This window comes from Cornus florida, unplaced genomic scaffold (assembly GCF_030987335.1).
Source record: "Cornus florida cultivar Cherokee Brave unplaced genomic scaffold, ASM3098733v1 CherokeeBrave_3.0.0_Hap2_Chr03, whole genome shotgun sequence".
Lineage (NCBI taxonomy): Eukaryota > Viridiplantae > Streptophyta > Magnoliopsida > Cornales > Cornaceae > Cornus > Cornus florida.
In genome coordinates this window covers 17,057,728-17,071,444 of record NW_026775573.1, presented here as the reverse complement: position 1 = coordinate 17,071,444, position 13,717 = coordinate 17,057,728, and the positions used below count along the sequence as shown (strand labels likewise).

Sequence of the window (13,717 nt, the reverse complement as noted above, 5' to 3'; positions counted from 1 at the left end):
TAAGCTGAAATTTGGAGGAGAGGTTCACGGCTCAGTGATGCACAATCTGAACGGTGGAGATCAAAGTTTGACCTCGGGAACAGTTATTCGTACTCATGAACAGTAACCGGGTCGCACATGTTTTTTTCCATTCTGCCCAGATTTCATCAAACCTCCGATCCTGCTTCGTCCGTGGTCCGATCGACCTGAAATTTGGAGGATAGGTTCATGACTCAGTGTCGCACAATCTGAACGGTGGAGATCAGATTTTGAGTTCGAGAATAGTGTTTCGTACCCGTGAATAGTAACCGGGTTTTGGAACTCGCTGGTATTTTTTAAGAAGACGACGTTGAAACTTTGAACAAAAGTTTCTGAGGCAAGATTCTATCCTTACTCTTTCCCTTAGGTTTCATACTCTTTGCACTCTTAAATGATTTCAGGATTAATGAAGATTAAACCAAAATAAATTATATCTGTTTTGCTATGAAACTGGTAGTTACAGTAGTGTTGTATGCTTGTTCAACCTAAACTAAGCATGTTTGTGGATGTATTGTGGTTCTGTGGTTTACGTTTTTCCTTACCACTGCTAGTATAAATTATTGAAAAGATGGATCTAGATGATAGCTATCTTAATTTCTGTAATAGCAACTGTTGGAACTTAAATACTAGGAGGATTTGAGTTTAACACTAGATCGGTTTTGTGGAACACTATAATTTGAGCATGTCTACATATATACTGTGAATATTGTTTTGATGCTTACATTATCACAGTTAGTATCAACTGTGGAGGTTAGGATTTTATGATACATACCCTACATATCTGTATGTCATTTGTAAGGTGTTAAATGAAAGTTTTAATTAATTCTGTCTTTATATCAGACTAAAGGGAACAACTTAAATTGGGCATGTATATGTTGTTGTTGTGACCCTGTTTATCAATGCTTATTTTATCACTGCTAACATTGAATGTTGGATGTTGGAATTTAGTTGATATATACTTGATTTATTGGTATTATTGACTACTGGAGGATTGGAAAGTAGGCACCGGTATGGGACGGTGGCATACTGAGGATGGGTTTGGTTTTTAAAACAATACCATTACCCACCTACTTGGAATAAGGATGGGATTAACTAAAAGTTAAGTCCCGTGAATTTGTATTGTCATGGCAACTACTTGTTAAGCGGCAATACCAGGGATTTTGGATGGATTTTATATATGTACTGTTATGGTGCCTCGGTATGAGCTTGAGCCTCAGGACCAATGGCTAGGGAGCGTATATGTATCGGGATGTGTAGCTGGCTACGATGGTTGGAGGTGTACCCTGTTTAGGTATAAGTACATATGCCCACTTCGTGTGCGTTTTAGCATGTTACCTCTATTCAGGTTGAGACCGGCCTGTAGTCCAGTGAGAGTCCTTTAGTGTGACTATATATATATATATTTACGGACTATTAGCTATTGTTGAATTGTTTAGGATGTACATGCGTATCGGGCCTCTGTTTGGATTGTAGTAGTATAGAACTTGCGCGTGGGCCTGACCCACTTCTATTTTTCAGGTACACGACAGTTCCAGGCTTAGACGTGTTCGTGTTGAGCAGAGGTCTCTATTCACTCTTCCGACGATGTAGGGCTCTCTCTATAGTTTTATTTCTGGACGTTTATTACAGTTGTTCTATCTTCCGTTTGGATGTTTAATAGGGGTCCACTAGAGATGGATTCCCAAGTTGTAAACTGATGGAGTTTTGGAGTTTGGGTTTGATGGATTTTAATAATTATAATATTTTGCGGATTCTATTTTTAGTTCCTTCCTACTTTAATTTCATTTCTTAATTTATTTTGTATTCCGTGTTCATTATAAAATATTAATTGTTTGATATTCCCTCGGGTTTGGGCCTGGGCCTGATCAACCCGTGTCTCGGATCCGAGGGGTATCACAAATAACCAGTTGTACCGAAGGTCATTCTCCGGTCCTTATCTCAAGTGTTTAACCCCTACTGAGGCTCTCACAATTCTAAAACAAATTCGTGAAGGAGATTGTGGAAATCACTCGGGAGGAAGATCCCTTGCACACAACATTCTAACCCAAGGTTATTTTTGGCCATACTTGGCTCAGAATGCCGAAGAATACTCAAGAAGATATGACAAGTGTCAGCGCCATAGTCCAATAAGGCATCAACTTGCCGAAGGTTTGCACGCCATGGCTAATCCATGGCCGTTCGTCCAATGGGGGATTGATGTAGTAGGACCGTTACCCAAAACCATGGAAAAAAAGGAGCATATGCTTCTGGCTACGGATTACTTCACCAAGTGGGTGGAAGCTGAAGCCTTCCCTAGCGTCACCCACGAAGAAGTAAAGCATTTCATTTGGAGCAACATTATTTGCCGGTTTGGGGTACCAAAAGTCATCGTAATGGACAATGGTAAGAACCTCAATAACAGAAGTACAAGAAAGTTCTTTAGCGAACATGGAATCCTGCAAAAATTGGCTGTAGTTAGTCATCCACAAGGCAATGGGCAAGCTGAAATAACTAATCGCACGATATTCGGGTGCTTAAAGAAAAAATTGGAGAAATTGAAGACAAAGTGGTACGAGAATCTCCCTCAAGTGCTCTGGGCTTATCGAACCACTCCAAGACGACCCACGGGAGAAAGCCCATTTGCTATGGCATATAGATCCGAAGCTGTCATTCCTACCGAGTCCATAATCCCAACCCTTCGAACATCCTTGGTACTGGAAGGGAACAATGAGCAACAACTCGAACATAGCCTTGATCTTGTGGACGAAAGGAGAGATGCAGCAGCAATTCGGCTCGCGGCATACCAACAGCAGGTGTGTAACAATTATAACAAACGCGTTAGATTCAGGAGCTTTGTGGTAGGCGATTGGGTTTTGAAGCAGGAGACAGCTCATGTAAAGAAACTGGAACCTAATTGGACCGGACCCTACAGGGTTACCGAAGTAGTGGGGAAAGGAGCATATCGTTTGGCCGAAGCTGGCGGACGTCCCATTGCGCGTCCTTGGAACGCAATACACCTGAAAAGGTATTTCCATTAGTTAAGTTTGTCAATTTTGCTACAAATTCTTCACAAATAAGGCTGAGTATGTCCACAGTCAGCCAAACTTTTCTTTATTTTGCTTCTATATTCAGTACAACTCTACTCTATTTTTGTTTCTTTTTATAAAAATGGGGGCCATACTACTCTATGATTGTGCAACTTTTATGCATGCATCGCATTAGGTAATTTTTATGCATGCCAAGTCGCACTATGCAATTTTTATGCAATTAGAAGCAAGCTGCTAAAAAGCATTCGCCACAATAATTTTTATGCATGCCAAGTCGCACTATGCAATTTTTATGCAATTAGAAGCAAGCTGCTAAAAAGCATTCGTCACAATGATTTTTAAGAGAAAAAAAACAAAAAACATGAGTTATGGCCTATGCTTAAAACTTTCTATCCCACGTCGACACAAAAGTATGTGCTACATTCTGTTATATGTGGGAATATTCAAATAGTTAATTACAGTGTAAGGAGGGCCCAGGCTGTCAAGCTCGATACCAGAGGCATTCCTTACACTGACCTTTTTGACAAAATTTAGTCTATATCCCACATCGGATAGAAATAGAAAAGAAATGTGGTTCATATATGCGTGGTCCACAACATTTGGTTGCCAAGAAAGGAGTATCAGTGGAGGAGGAAAGTCTCCAAAGTCAACAAATAGGAAACTTCACAGCCACTGTTACTCGCTTTCTTGGCCTCTTATCATTTTTGAATCCTCGGCCTCATGATAAGTTGTTTGAGAAAAAATATAAACAAACTTCCCCTCAGGCTCAGCGCCGGGGAGTAGTTCATTCGCTTCGGACCCTAAGTGTCCGGTTCGGCAAAACCTCCCTTCAGGCTCAGCACCGGGGAGTAATTCATTTAACCTCCCCTCAGGCTCAGCGCCGGGGAGTAATTCATTTAACCTCCCCTCAGGCTTAGCGCCGGGGAGTAGTTCATTCGCCTCGGACCTTGAGTGTCTGGCTCGGCAAAACCTCCTCTCTGGCTCAGCGCCGGGGAATAATTCATTTAAACCTCCCCTCAGGCTCAGCGCCGGGGAGTAGGTTATTCGCCTCGAACCCTAGGTGTCTGGCTCGGCAAAAATCTCGCCTCGGACCCTAAGTGTTTGGCTCGGCAAAAATCTCGCCTCGGACCTTAAATGTTCGGCTCGGCAAAAATCTCGCTCCGGACCCTAAGTGTCCGGCTCGGCAAAACCACCCCTCCGGCTCCGCGCCAGGGAGTGTTTAATTCGCCTCGGATCCTAAGTGTCCGAGACAGCTTCGGACCCTAAGTATCCTATTCAACATTATTCCTCCACGACTCAGTGCAGAGGGACAATCCGCCTCGAATCCTAAGTGTCCGAGACAGCTTCGGACCCTAAGTGTCCTATTCAACAATATTCATCCACACTCAGTGCCGAGGAATAATTCGCTTCAGACCTCTGGTGTCTGGATCAGAACTCTTTCCTCCGGACTCCAAGTGTTTAATACCCTGTGGATGTGGATATATCATAAGTTCATCATGATCCACCCCACATCAGGAACACACAAGAAGGAAAGAGTATGTATACGTCTACTGCAGGCAAGTAAAAGGCAAGGAGAGTTCACTTAACAGTTAAATCATTGTCCATATGAATCATCCTGAGATATCAACTAAACTGTTAAAAGGATCTCCTTCTTCCCACCATCCTTGCTTTTTCTCGGATAGCATAAATCCGAAGCATAAAGACAATGTGTTTTGTTTAAACACATTACCAGTCAGAAAAATATGAACAGTATCAAAAGCATATAGCAAAAACAAATCAGGTATTGAAAGCCTAAAACAAAAAATTATATTCATTATCCCAAACATGCTGTCCTTAAAAACAAAATACATGGTTCTACTTCCTCTTCGGATCAAAGGGAGTAGATTCAAAAGCATCCACTACAGTAGGACTTGGGGTAGGAGGAATTGAAGCCGCAGGGGCAGAAGAGCTAGGAGTACCCTTCAGGTGCGCCTTCACCATCTCGGCAAAGCGGATTTCAGCTTCCAAAGCCTCTAGCCCTTCATCATATGGGAAGTGCACCCCCACCTGCTTGTCAAAAGCATCCGGATCCATCGTCCTAGGGCCTGAGCCCTGATTATAGCCAGACCGGAACGCTTTAGCATTAGCCAGGTGTGCCAGACAGGAGTGGCGCCCCTGCATTTGCTTCCCCGCCTTGAAGCAAGTAGTAAAAGCCTCGGTCAGGCGTTGAACTTCGGCCTGAAGAGAATCCACCTTAGCCTCAGAGGCTGCCAGCTGCCTCTTATACGCATCCTTGGCTTCAGAAGCTATCTTCAGATTGGTAGAGGCAGTGGTGGCTCTCTTCTCTGCATTGTCAAGATCCTTTTCCAGCTTCTTGATGGAAAGGGATTGGGCTTTAGCAGTGGCGCAGAGGGCCATGGTGTGGTATAGACTCTGTATAACAGAGGAACAAATATGAGCATAAATGGAAACATAAGCAAGCAAGAGTAACATAATTCTGAAGGAGCAATGCGAACCTCTATGGCCTGGACCGGGGCAGAGGGGAGTAGTTGTTCCAACCCCATTTGGCTGATGGCTTCCTCGTCCTTTGGGAGCCACATCCCTCGAGCCACCGCCAGTGCAGCTGAAGGGTCTGTAATTATAGAATCCCCTGAGTGCAGGACTGACTTGTCAGCCCTGGTGAAAGAAGAAGTCCAAGGAGCCCCAGTCTCAGCCAGAACAAAGGCCCTGACTTCATCTTCAGGTTCGGCCTCTCCAGCCTTTTTCCCTCTGCTTTTAGAAGGGACCTTGCCCTTGCCAGAGGATGGGGGGTTGAGGCGAGATTTCTTCATTGGTGGTTCCTCAGCCTCCACCTCATCCTCAGTAAATCTAATAACGACCAAGGGTTGGGCATCTTCGGCTTTCTTTTTTAAAGCCTCAACCCTCCGTATCTCCTCCTCAGTCATGGGGAAACTGTCAAAGGATGGTAGAGACAGATCCATGAGGTCTGCAGCAACAGCACTGGAGGCAATATCCTTGAGGTTTGAAGAAGTTAGCAGGTCCTCGATAGGCGAGGGGTCACTCCAGACTCATTCCTCAAGAAAAGAAAGTCTGTTCCTTACTGCGGAGGATGGGAATGTAGCTGAAAAAACACCAAGAAACTCATAAGTACGGCGAAACATTAAGACTTGGCAAGGAAAACAGCCAGAACACTTGGTATGAAGGGAGGTTAAGTATTCTATACCTAATTTCCCGAACTTGCGCGGGATGGGGAGCGTAATTGATTGGGGCACGAACCATTTTCCTTTAACTATAACCATCCTTTCTTTCCACTTCTTTTCGGATGAAGGAAGGTTCGTGCATATCCTCTGATGAAGGGGAGAGGTAAAAAAGAAGCGACCAGGCTCGGTCCTATGCTTAGATATATTGTAAGTAAGCAGAAGGTCGGCAAGGGTCAAATCCAGAGCCTCTAATTTCTGGCGCACCAACAGTGCCGAAAGGATGCGAAAGAAATTAGGATTTACCTGAAGGGGGGCAAGTCCTAACCTGTTGAAAACTAAATGATAGAAGGGATGAAGAGGGAATCGGAGGGCGTTAAGATGCCCTACCGAAAGAAGCAATTCACTCTCTTCAATTCCCTCGCCGGAGGTAAAATCGGCACCCTCGGGATATTCTGCAATTTCTACTCCCTCAGGAATATCAAATTCTTCCATTACTGAAGCAATATAGAACTTGATGCGGCGAATAGAGATGATTGATTTCCTCTCTTCATGAGTAAGAACATAATCAGAGCCTGAGGTGGATGTCTCGGCTGGAAGGGGGGAAGTACCTAATTGATTCAACGAAAGACGATCTGTAGAAACCCTAGGAGGGGGAGCCCTAATGCGAACGGGGGAAGATGAAGGTGTGGATTCAGAATCCCCAATGTCTATACGTTCGGGAGTAGATGAAGTACTCATAATGAAAGATTGAAGAGAAAGATGCGAAAAAAAAACTAACCTAACAAAGCGATGGAATGAAGAACGCAGAAGTGCAGCAAGGGCGAATGTAACTCTTGCAAAATCTTGTATGACGGAGTAATAATGAAAGACCTCGAACCGTTTCTGAAGCAAAGTAAAAAACCGGTTTCAATTCCCTCTTTAATAGGAGCCGTCACTCAATTCAAAATGAAATTTGGGGCAAAGTGTGGAGGGAAAAAAAACTCCCTCCAATAAAAAACGCACACGTCATCACTACACATATCTACATTCCAAGGACATATAAGGCCCATCATGCTCAAGCCCAAATTGAGGGTACTTATAACCCAAGACCATTGTTATTTGTCCTCCAACCTCCATCAAGGCCGAATCAAGAGGTCATCAGCCCAACTTGTTAATATTTAACATCCGGTCCGTTACTCATGCCCAGCCGAATCAAAATATGTTCAGCCCAGTTATTCAAGAATGCACAAGTCCTACCAGTTGAAGGATTTACCGTAGAAGGAAAATTCTGAGATAGGAAGTTCTGTACAAGGCAAGTTCTATGTATGGAAAATTAGACAATGGAAAGAACTCTATTAGTAAAGAATGTTTATATAGAAAGAATTGGAGGGCAAACAACGCGAGTCCTACCATAATTTTACAATCTTTTGTATATAAATAGAGGCTTAGACCTCCAATAAAGGGATCAAGCAATTCTACGCTTCGAGATATATTGTTCTTGTTTATTTTACTATTGATTGAGTGAGTTGTTTTATTTTCCTTAATCATTATTGGTTGAGCGAAATTTTGCACCTACAGTAACCAAAGTTGAACTCAGTCTCCAAAAAAAAAAAAAAAATGAGCAACAAATAAAATTAGAAGCATCTCGTAAAGTTTGATGCCAATATACTTTTCAATGCAAAGATTGATTGGAACAATGAGGATCAATTATAGTTTCATATGATCATGTATCATGTAACTATTTAAATTTATTTAGGAAAAAATAAATAATAACTATTCAAATTTTCAATGACATAAGTGAAATAAAAGTTACTCTAATCATGTTCGTGCCTCGTACTTATTTTTTCAAAAGTTATTCAAATTGTCCAAGTTACACTATTTGTTGAGGATCTTATACATGTAATTTTATTTCAAGTGTTAATGATTTTTTTTTTTTTTTTCCAAATATTATAAGGAAACAATGTGCTTTTTTTGTTTGTTTGTTTTTTTTTTTTTTTTGTTTGTTTTTGGGAAATTAAGTATTGTATATATGTTGAATGTATAGATGGGCCGGAACCCCAAAATAAAGCCCAAGCCACCCTTGAGCACCAAACCAGCCCATACCCTTAATGACACGTATGATGCAATATCATTGGCCCAACAAAGATTTTTTTTCCTATCCAAGACAAGATTGAGTATCATAACAATCCTTACTTAAACAAATTTATTTATTTTCTATTAAGCACTGTTGTTATCTCACAATCAGTACTAATATTATTGCAAATTGTGATTTAACAAAATTTATGCTAAACATTAAATTTCATGCGATTATCAATACATTGGAATATCAGGAAGATCTTTACACACCTCTTGTGAGGTCACATGTCACTTCCCAAATTAAGTGACCTATATTTGTATAACTAAAATTCTTACCAACAGAGATTTTTTGCTTCTTGTTATTTAACATTCTCACATATAATTTCTTTGTACATCCATTTTTTTTCTCTTTTTATTAATCAGACAAATAATTCTTACACACTCTGAACCTTTCACTCTAGAAGCCTTCAAATGGGTCTTTTATGTTCTCAAAAAAAAAAAAAAATAAATAAATAAATAAAATAAATAAAATAAAAATCTTAAACAGGTTAACCCGATTGACCCAAATAATATTAGAGGCAGTAGTGAACGAGTGATGTGAGGCATCATCATATGAGTCAGGATGATTCTCTCCCTCGTAAACCAGACGAACCCCTAACCTCTTCACCCTAAAATCAATTCCAGAACAATTCATAATTTTCATCTCCACTTCATCTCCAACGCCCAACCAAGATTCAAGGTGCTGGTTCGGTATGTAGGAGAGGCACATTTGTGCACCGCATGGAACTGTTGGTTTACTACGTGGTCCCCTAGACCTCTTCGCTTCATTACAAACGCAATATTTAACGCTGAGAAAATATTTAAATATGGTGCCCACGCGCTGAGAAAATACAATACAGAGAATAACCCCTTGTATTGTCCCACCCATGAGCTGAGGCACCCGAAAACGTATAACGGGTCCCTCACTCTGGTAGTTGCACCACCTCGGAACCTCACTCCCGGGAAGAATAATATGCAACTCTTGTTCTCGCAGTCCCTACATTAGTCCCACGAGCTGAGGGTTAATTAATTGGTTTCTAATACTACATATACATATATAAAGAGAGAGTATTGTATTGTACCTGACAACTGAGGAAATTTCTTCTAAAATTATATGCACAATTGTTGTTGACTAATTTGGGACAACGGTAAAATCTCATCCTCAGTACTGGAAGGCTAGTGATGATGGCTTTTGATTCCATTGATATGCTCTGCAATGATGTACAGTGGATTGCCAACAATTCACATAAACTTACTGGAAGCGCTGGAAGTGATTTAAGCCGAGTACAACTGTTTATGACGAGATACCTCAGTCGTGGAAGGCTAGTGATGGTGGCTGGTAGGTTAGAAAATTTGTTTCTGCTAAGATTCAAATATTCTAAGGACACCAAACTACCAATTTCACTGGGCAAATTTGTTATATTGCAACTTTCCATACGTAATTCCCTGATGCTACAGGATAACTGATACGACGAAAAGCTTGTTTCAAATCGTGATCCTTGAAAAATTGCGAAACCTTGACTTATAGGACGAAAAGCTTGTTTCAATTTTCTATTCGTAATTCCCTGATGCCAATCTAATTTCGAGCAGCCAGACAGATTCAAATGAAAGAGAGACTTCAGCATAAAAACGCTCAGCGGAATCTTCTTAAGATTCTTGCAATTCCCTAGATTCAAGACAAGAAGATTTTTTAGACATCCAACAGATCGGTGAACCTCTACCAGCTTTGCACAATCATTAAGCAACAATTTCTCAAGACTGGTGAGTCCCGTGAAGTCTGGAGTTTTGATCAAGAAATATGAATGACTAAGATTGAGGTATTTCAATTTGTACAAAACCTGTTAGTAACAAAAAGAAACAATAAATTTACAGGTATGTCATTATATATATATAATTAAGTAATTTGGAGCAGATGATTAAAAAAAACAGTAGTATCATCTTACCTTTGTTCCTCTCCAAACTTGTTTAAGCTTGCTATAGCTCAAGTCAATGACAACCAGATTATCCAAAATTAAGGTTGGTGGTATACATTCTAAAGGATATCCTTTCCAAGATAGCCATACAAGTCTTCCAGAGAGATATTCGTAGCTTCCACTTAGATGGACAAAATCGAGTTGAAGCAGTCTCAGCCTCTCCATCTTTGTAAATGCCTTCCAATTTAGTTGTAGTTCCTTTGATTCAGGCAAGTTCAGAACTAAGCCTTGAACTGCTTTTGTCCCCTATTGAAAATACAAGTTGTAGATATAAGAATATATATATGTGTGTGTGTGTGTGTGACAATGTGTTGAAAATAGGTTCCCATCCTAGTGTGTGTGACTTCTATGATGTACGTGTTGTGTGATATGGCATTTTAACATTGACAAGATGTATAATTAATTCTGGGATTGAGTTTTCACCACGTTATTTCTCAGTACGTCAAGAATGTCTTCATGATACCATAACCTGCTACGTTCGCCTGGCTCTTCAGGGGATTCTTGACGGACGATCTCTCTAGCCATGTCTTGAATTAGATCGTGCATCATCAGCCGGTTCCTCCCAATGCTTACGAGACAACGACGAGATAGAACCCTAATATCAGATTCTGGATAAAAACCGCAGCCTTTTAGAATTTTGATTGGCAAATCTTGGTCCATTCCAACAAAAAAACATGCAATATCTAAGAATAAACCCTTCTGTTTATCATCAAGTGAATCCAAGCTCAGCGCAAGTATTTTTTGAACTTCAAGATGAGGAATCTTTTCCAACTTCTTCAATTCATCTCTCCATTCAAGTATGGTTTTGTCAAACAAAAAACAACCTAAAATTTCAAGAACTAAAGGAAGCCCCTTAGCATAGCTCACTACTTCCTTAGAGAGGATCTCATAGCCTTGTTTAGGATGCTCTGTCCTAAACGCATGCCAACTGAAGAGTTGAAGAGATTTCTCCTCACTCAATTTCTCAGGCATATACACATCATCCGCTCGAAGTGAAGATGTTGCAGACAAATCTCTAGTTGTTACAATGATTCTACTTCCTGGACGTAACAAATCACGATTTATGGCCAATGCTCTCAATTGGCGAATGTTGTCCACACCATCAAGAACAAGAAGAACCCTTCGACACCATGCTCGCTGTTTTATCACCTCAATTCCATGATCCTCGCTACTTATTCTATGTTTTCCATCCTTAAGGAGATCACGAAGAAGCTTTCCTTGTAGTTCAACAAGGCTTGAACTTCGTCCAATATTTGCGAGAAAACTAGTGCTTTCAAACTGATGATGTATGCGATTATACATGGCTTTAGCAATTGTTGTCTTGCCTATTCCACCAAACCCCAATATGACAACAATCCTTACATCATCAGACCCCAACTTCAGAAACCCACTCAGTTGTTGAACACGATCTTCTATTCCAACTGGGTACACCGCAACACTTAAACCTGTTGGATTCAATTTATCTGCGACTTCTCCAACAATAGTGTCAATAAACCTCGACTCACAACACCTACCAAAAAAATTTAACCGTTTAGGAGAAACAAAATCAAAAAATAAAACTAAGATTTTTTACATTAAAAAAAAAATCAATAAATAAAATTAAGAAATTTTACATTAAAAAATAAAAAATAAAACAAAGGTGAAATTAACGCGTCTAACCCTTGTAGTATAAAAAGCGAGCAAATAAGGGCTTATTTTCAATTAAATAAAGTGAGATAGAAAAAAAATACTGTATGAAAATGCCCCTGGAGATTCTTTTTATAAAAATAATTAAAGATGAGTAGAAGTTGAAATAACTTAAAAAGGCTTAAACAAAATTATAGAGTAAAATCAAATGAAATATAATGTAAAAAAAATCAATAAATAATAAAAAAACATATAATGTAATATATATATATATATATATATATATATATATATTTGAAGTCAAGTGCCAAATCATATTCTTATTAATAATTACTGAATAGTTATATAAATAAATATAAAAATACTCTATATTTTTTGTACGGAATAATCTATTTTCTTGAATACAGATGACAACCCCATAATGCTTGACCAAAGATTTCATTCTTAAAAATGTATATTTTAGGTATAGACATTTAGGTGTATATATATTTATTTTATTGATATTTAATTTTATTTATTTTTTAGGTAAATTAATATTTAATTATTTGATCACGTGAATATGGAAAAATAAATTACTAACATAATATGTAAATTAATTTTATGTTTTAGACAGAATTATTATTTTTATAAAAAAAATATTATTGTATATATATATATACTCGACACAACATCTCACACAGGGACATACACAGTGCCTATGATACACACAATAGGATATAAAAACATAATTTTTTAAGAAAGATAAATTTAATTTATTTATTATTTATTATTATTTGTATTAAAGAAATAGAATCACATGGACATGAAGAGAGCCTATGATACACAAACTAGGATATAAGCAGAATTTTTTAAGAAAGATAAATTTAATTTTTTTATTATCTATTATTATTAGTATTAAAGAAATAGAATTTATATACGTGCAAGAAAGCTGTTAGAGAGAGAAGAGAATGCGAAGAAGAAAACTATAAATTTTAGTTTACATAACAGAAATTATAAAAAGAGAAATAAAATATAAATAGAGTATTTATAGAGTGAAATAATGAAACTGGGTATTATATATATAAAAATGAGGGAGAAATGAATGAGGGGCAATTTGGAAAGCCAAAAAGGTAGTGTTAGTATTAAAGAGCCTTTTTTTATCACATAACTGGCACATGTCTCTTTTTGAGTTTAGAAACCTTTGTTTGCTCATTTTTCATATTACAAGAGTGGAATTTGAAGAGCAGTATTATTTGGACACTTTCAAACAATAGGGGTTTTTTTTGCACTTCACCATTTCTTTTTTTAAGAGAGAAAAATAATTGGGTACCCATTGGCCTCATTTTGCAAGACGTAACCGGACAAATTGGCTGCCTCAGCTAGAGCCGACCTCCATTTCTTCAACGATTCAAAGTTGAACCGTTTTTCGTGACTAGCAAATGCTTCTGCATAACAACCATTCTGTGAGCGAACGTCGGAGGGTCGGACGTCATAAAAGATGGGAATAACAATCTGATTGAGTGCGCTCTTGCAATCCATGATCTTGACAAGCTCGTCAAGGCACCATCTTGAGGACGCGTAGTTCTCTGAAAATACAATAATGGAGACCTTAGATTGCTCGATTGCTTCGAGCAGTCCGCGACCAATTTCTTGTCCTCTTGTGAGTTTAGTGTCATCTATGAATGTGTAAAAACTATGGCGATCCAAAGCGGCCAAGAGGTGGCTTGTAAATTTCTTACGAGTATCATCACCGTTGAAAGACAAGAACACGTCATAAACACAGGAAGCTGTCATTTTCGAAGCTCAAACACTTTGATGAGAG

At 39.1% G+C, this 13,717-nt stretch overlaps 2 protein-coding genes across 2 annotated transcripts; both read right to left on the bottom strand.

Moving 5' to 3' along the window:
• Positions 1 to 4,429: 4,429 nt before the first annotated feature.
• LOC132301195 (disease resistance protein RPV1-like) lies at positions 4,430 to 13,108 on the bottom strand. The gene is made up of 6 exons (XM_059798470.1): positions 13,095 to 13,108; positions 10,732 to 11,800; positions 10,261 to 10,536; positions 9,400 to 10,155; positions 8,832 to 9,314; positions 4,430 to 4,510 (listed from the first exon to the last, which is right to left on the bottom strand). Exons 1-6 carry the CDS (start codon positions 13,106 to 13,108, stop codon positions 4,430 to 4,432), a joined length of 2,679 nt encoding a protein of 892 aa, XP_059654453.1.
• On the bottom strand, positions 13,000 to 13,702 carry LOC132299718 (TMV resistance protein N-like). Its single transcript, XM_059796503.1, has one exon. The coding sequence runs from the start codon at positions 13,687 to 13,689 to the stop codon at positions 13,201 to 13,203; it is 489 nt and encodes a 162-aa protein (XP_059652486.1). The 5' UTR covers positions 13,690 to 13,702; the 3' UTR covers positions 13,000 to 13,200.
• Between the last annotated feature and the right edge of the window lie 15 nt (positions 13,703 to 13,717).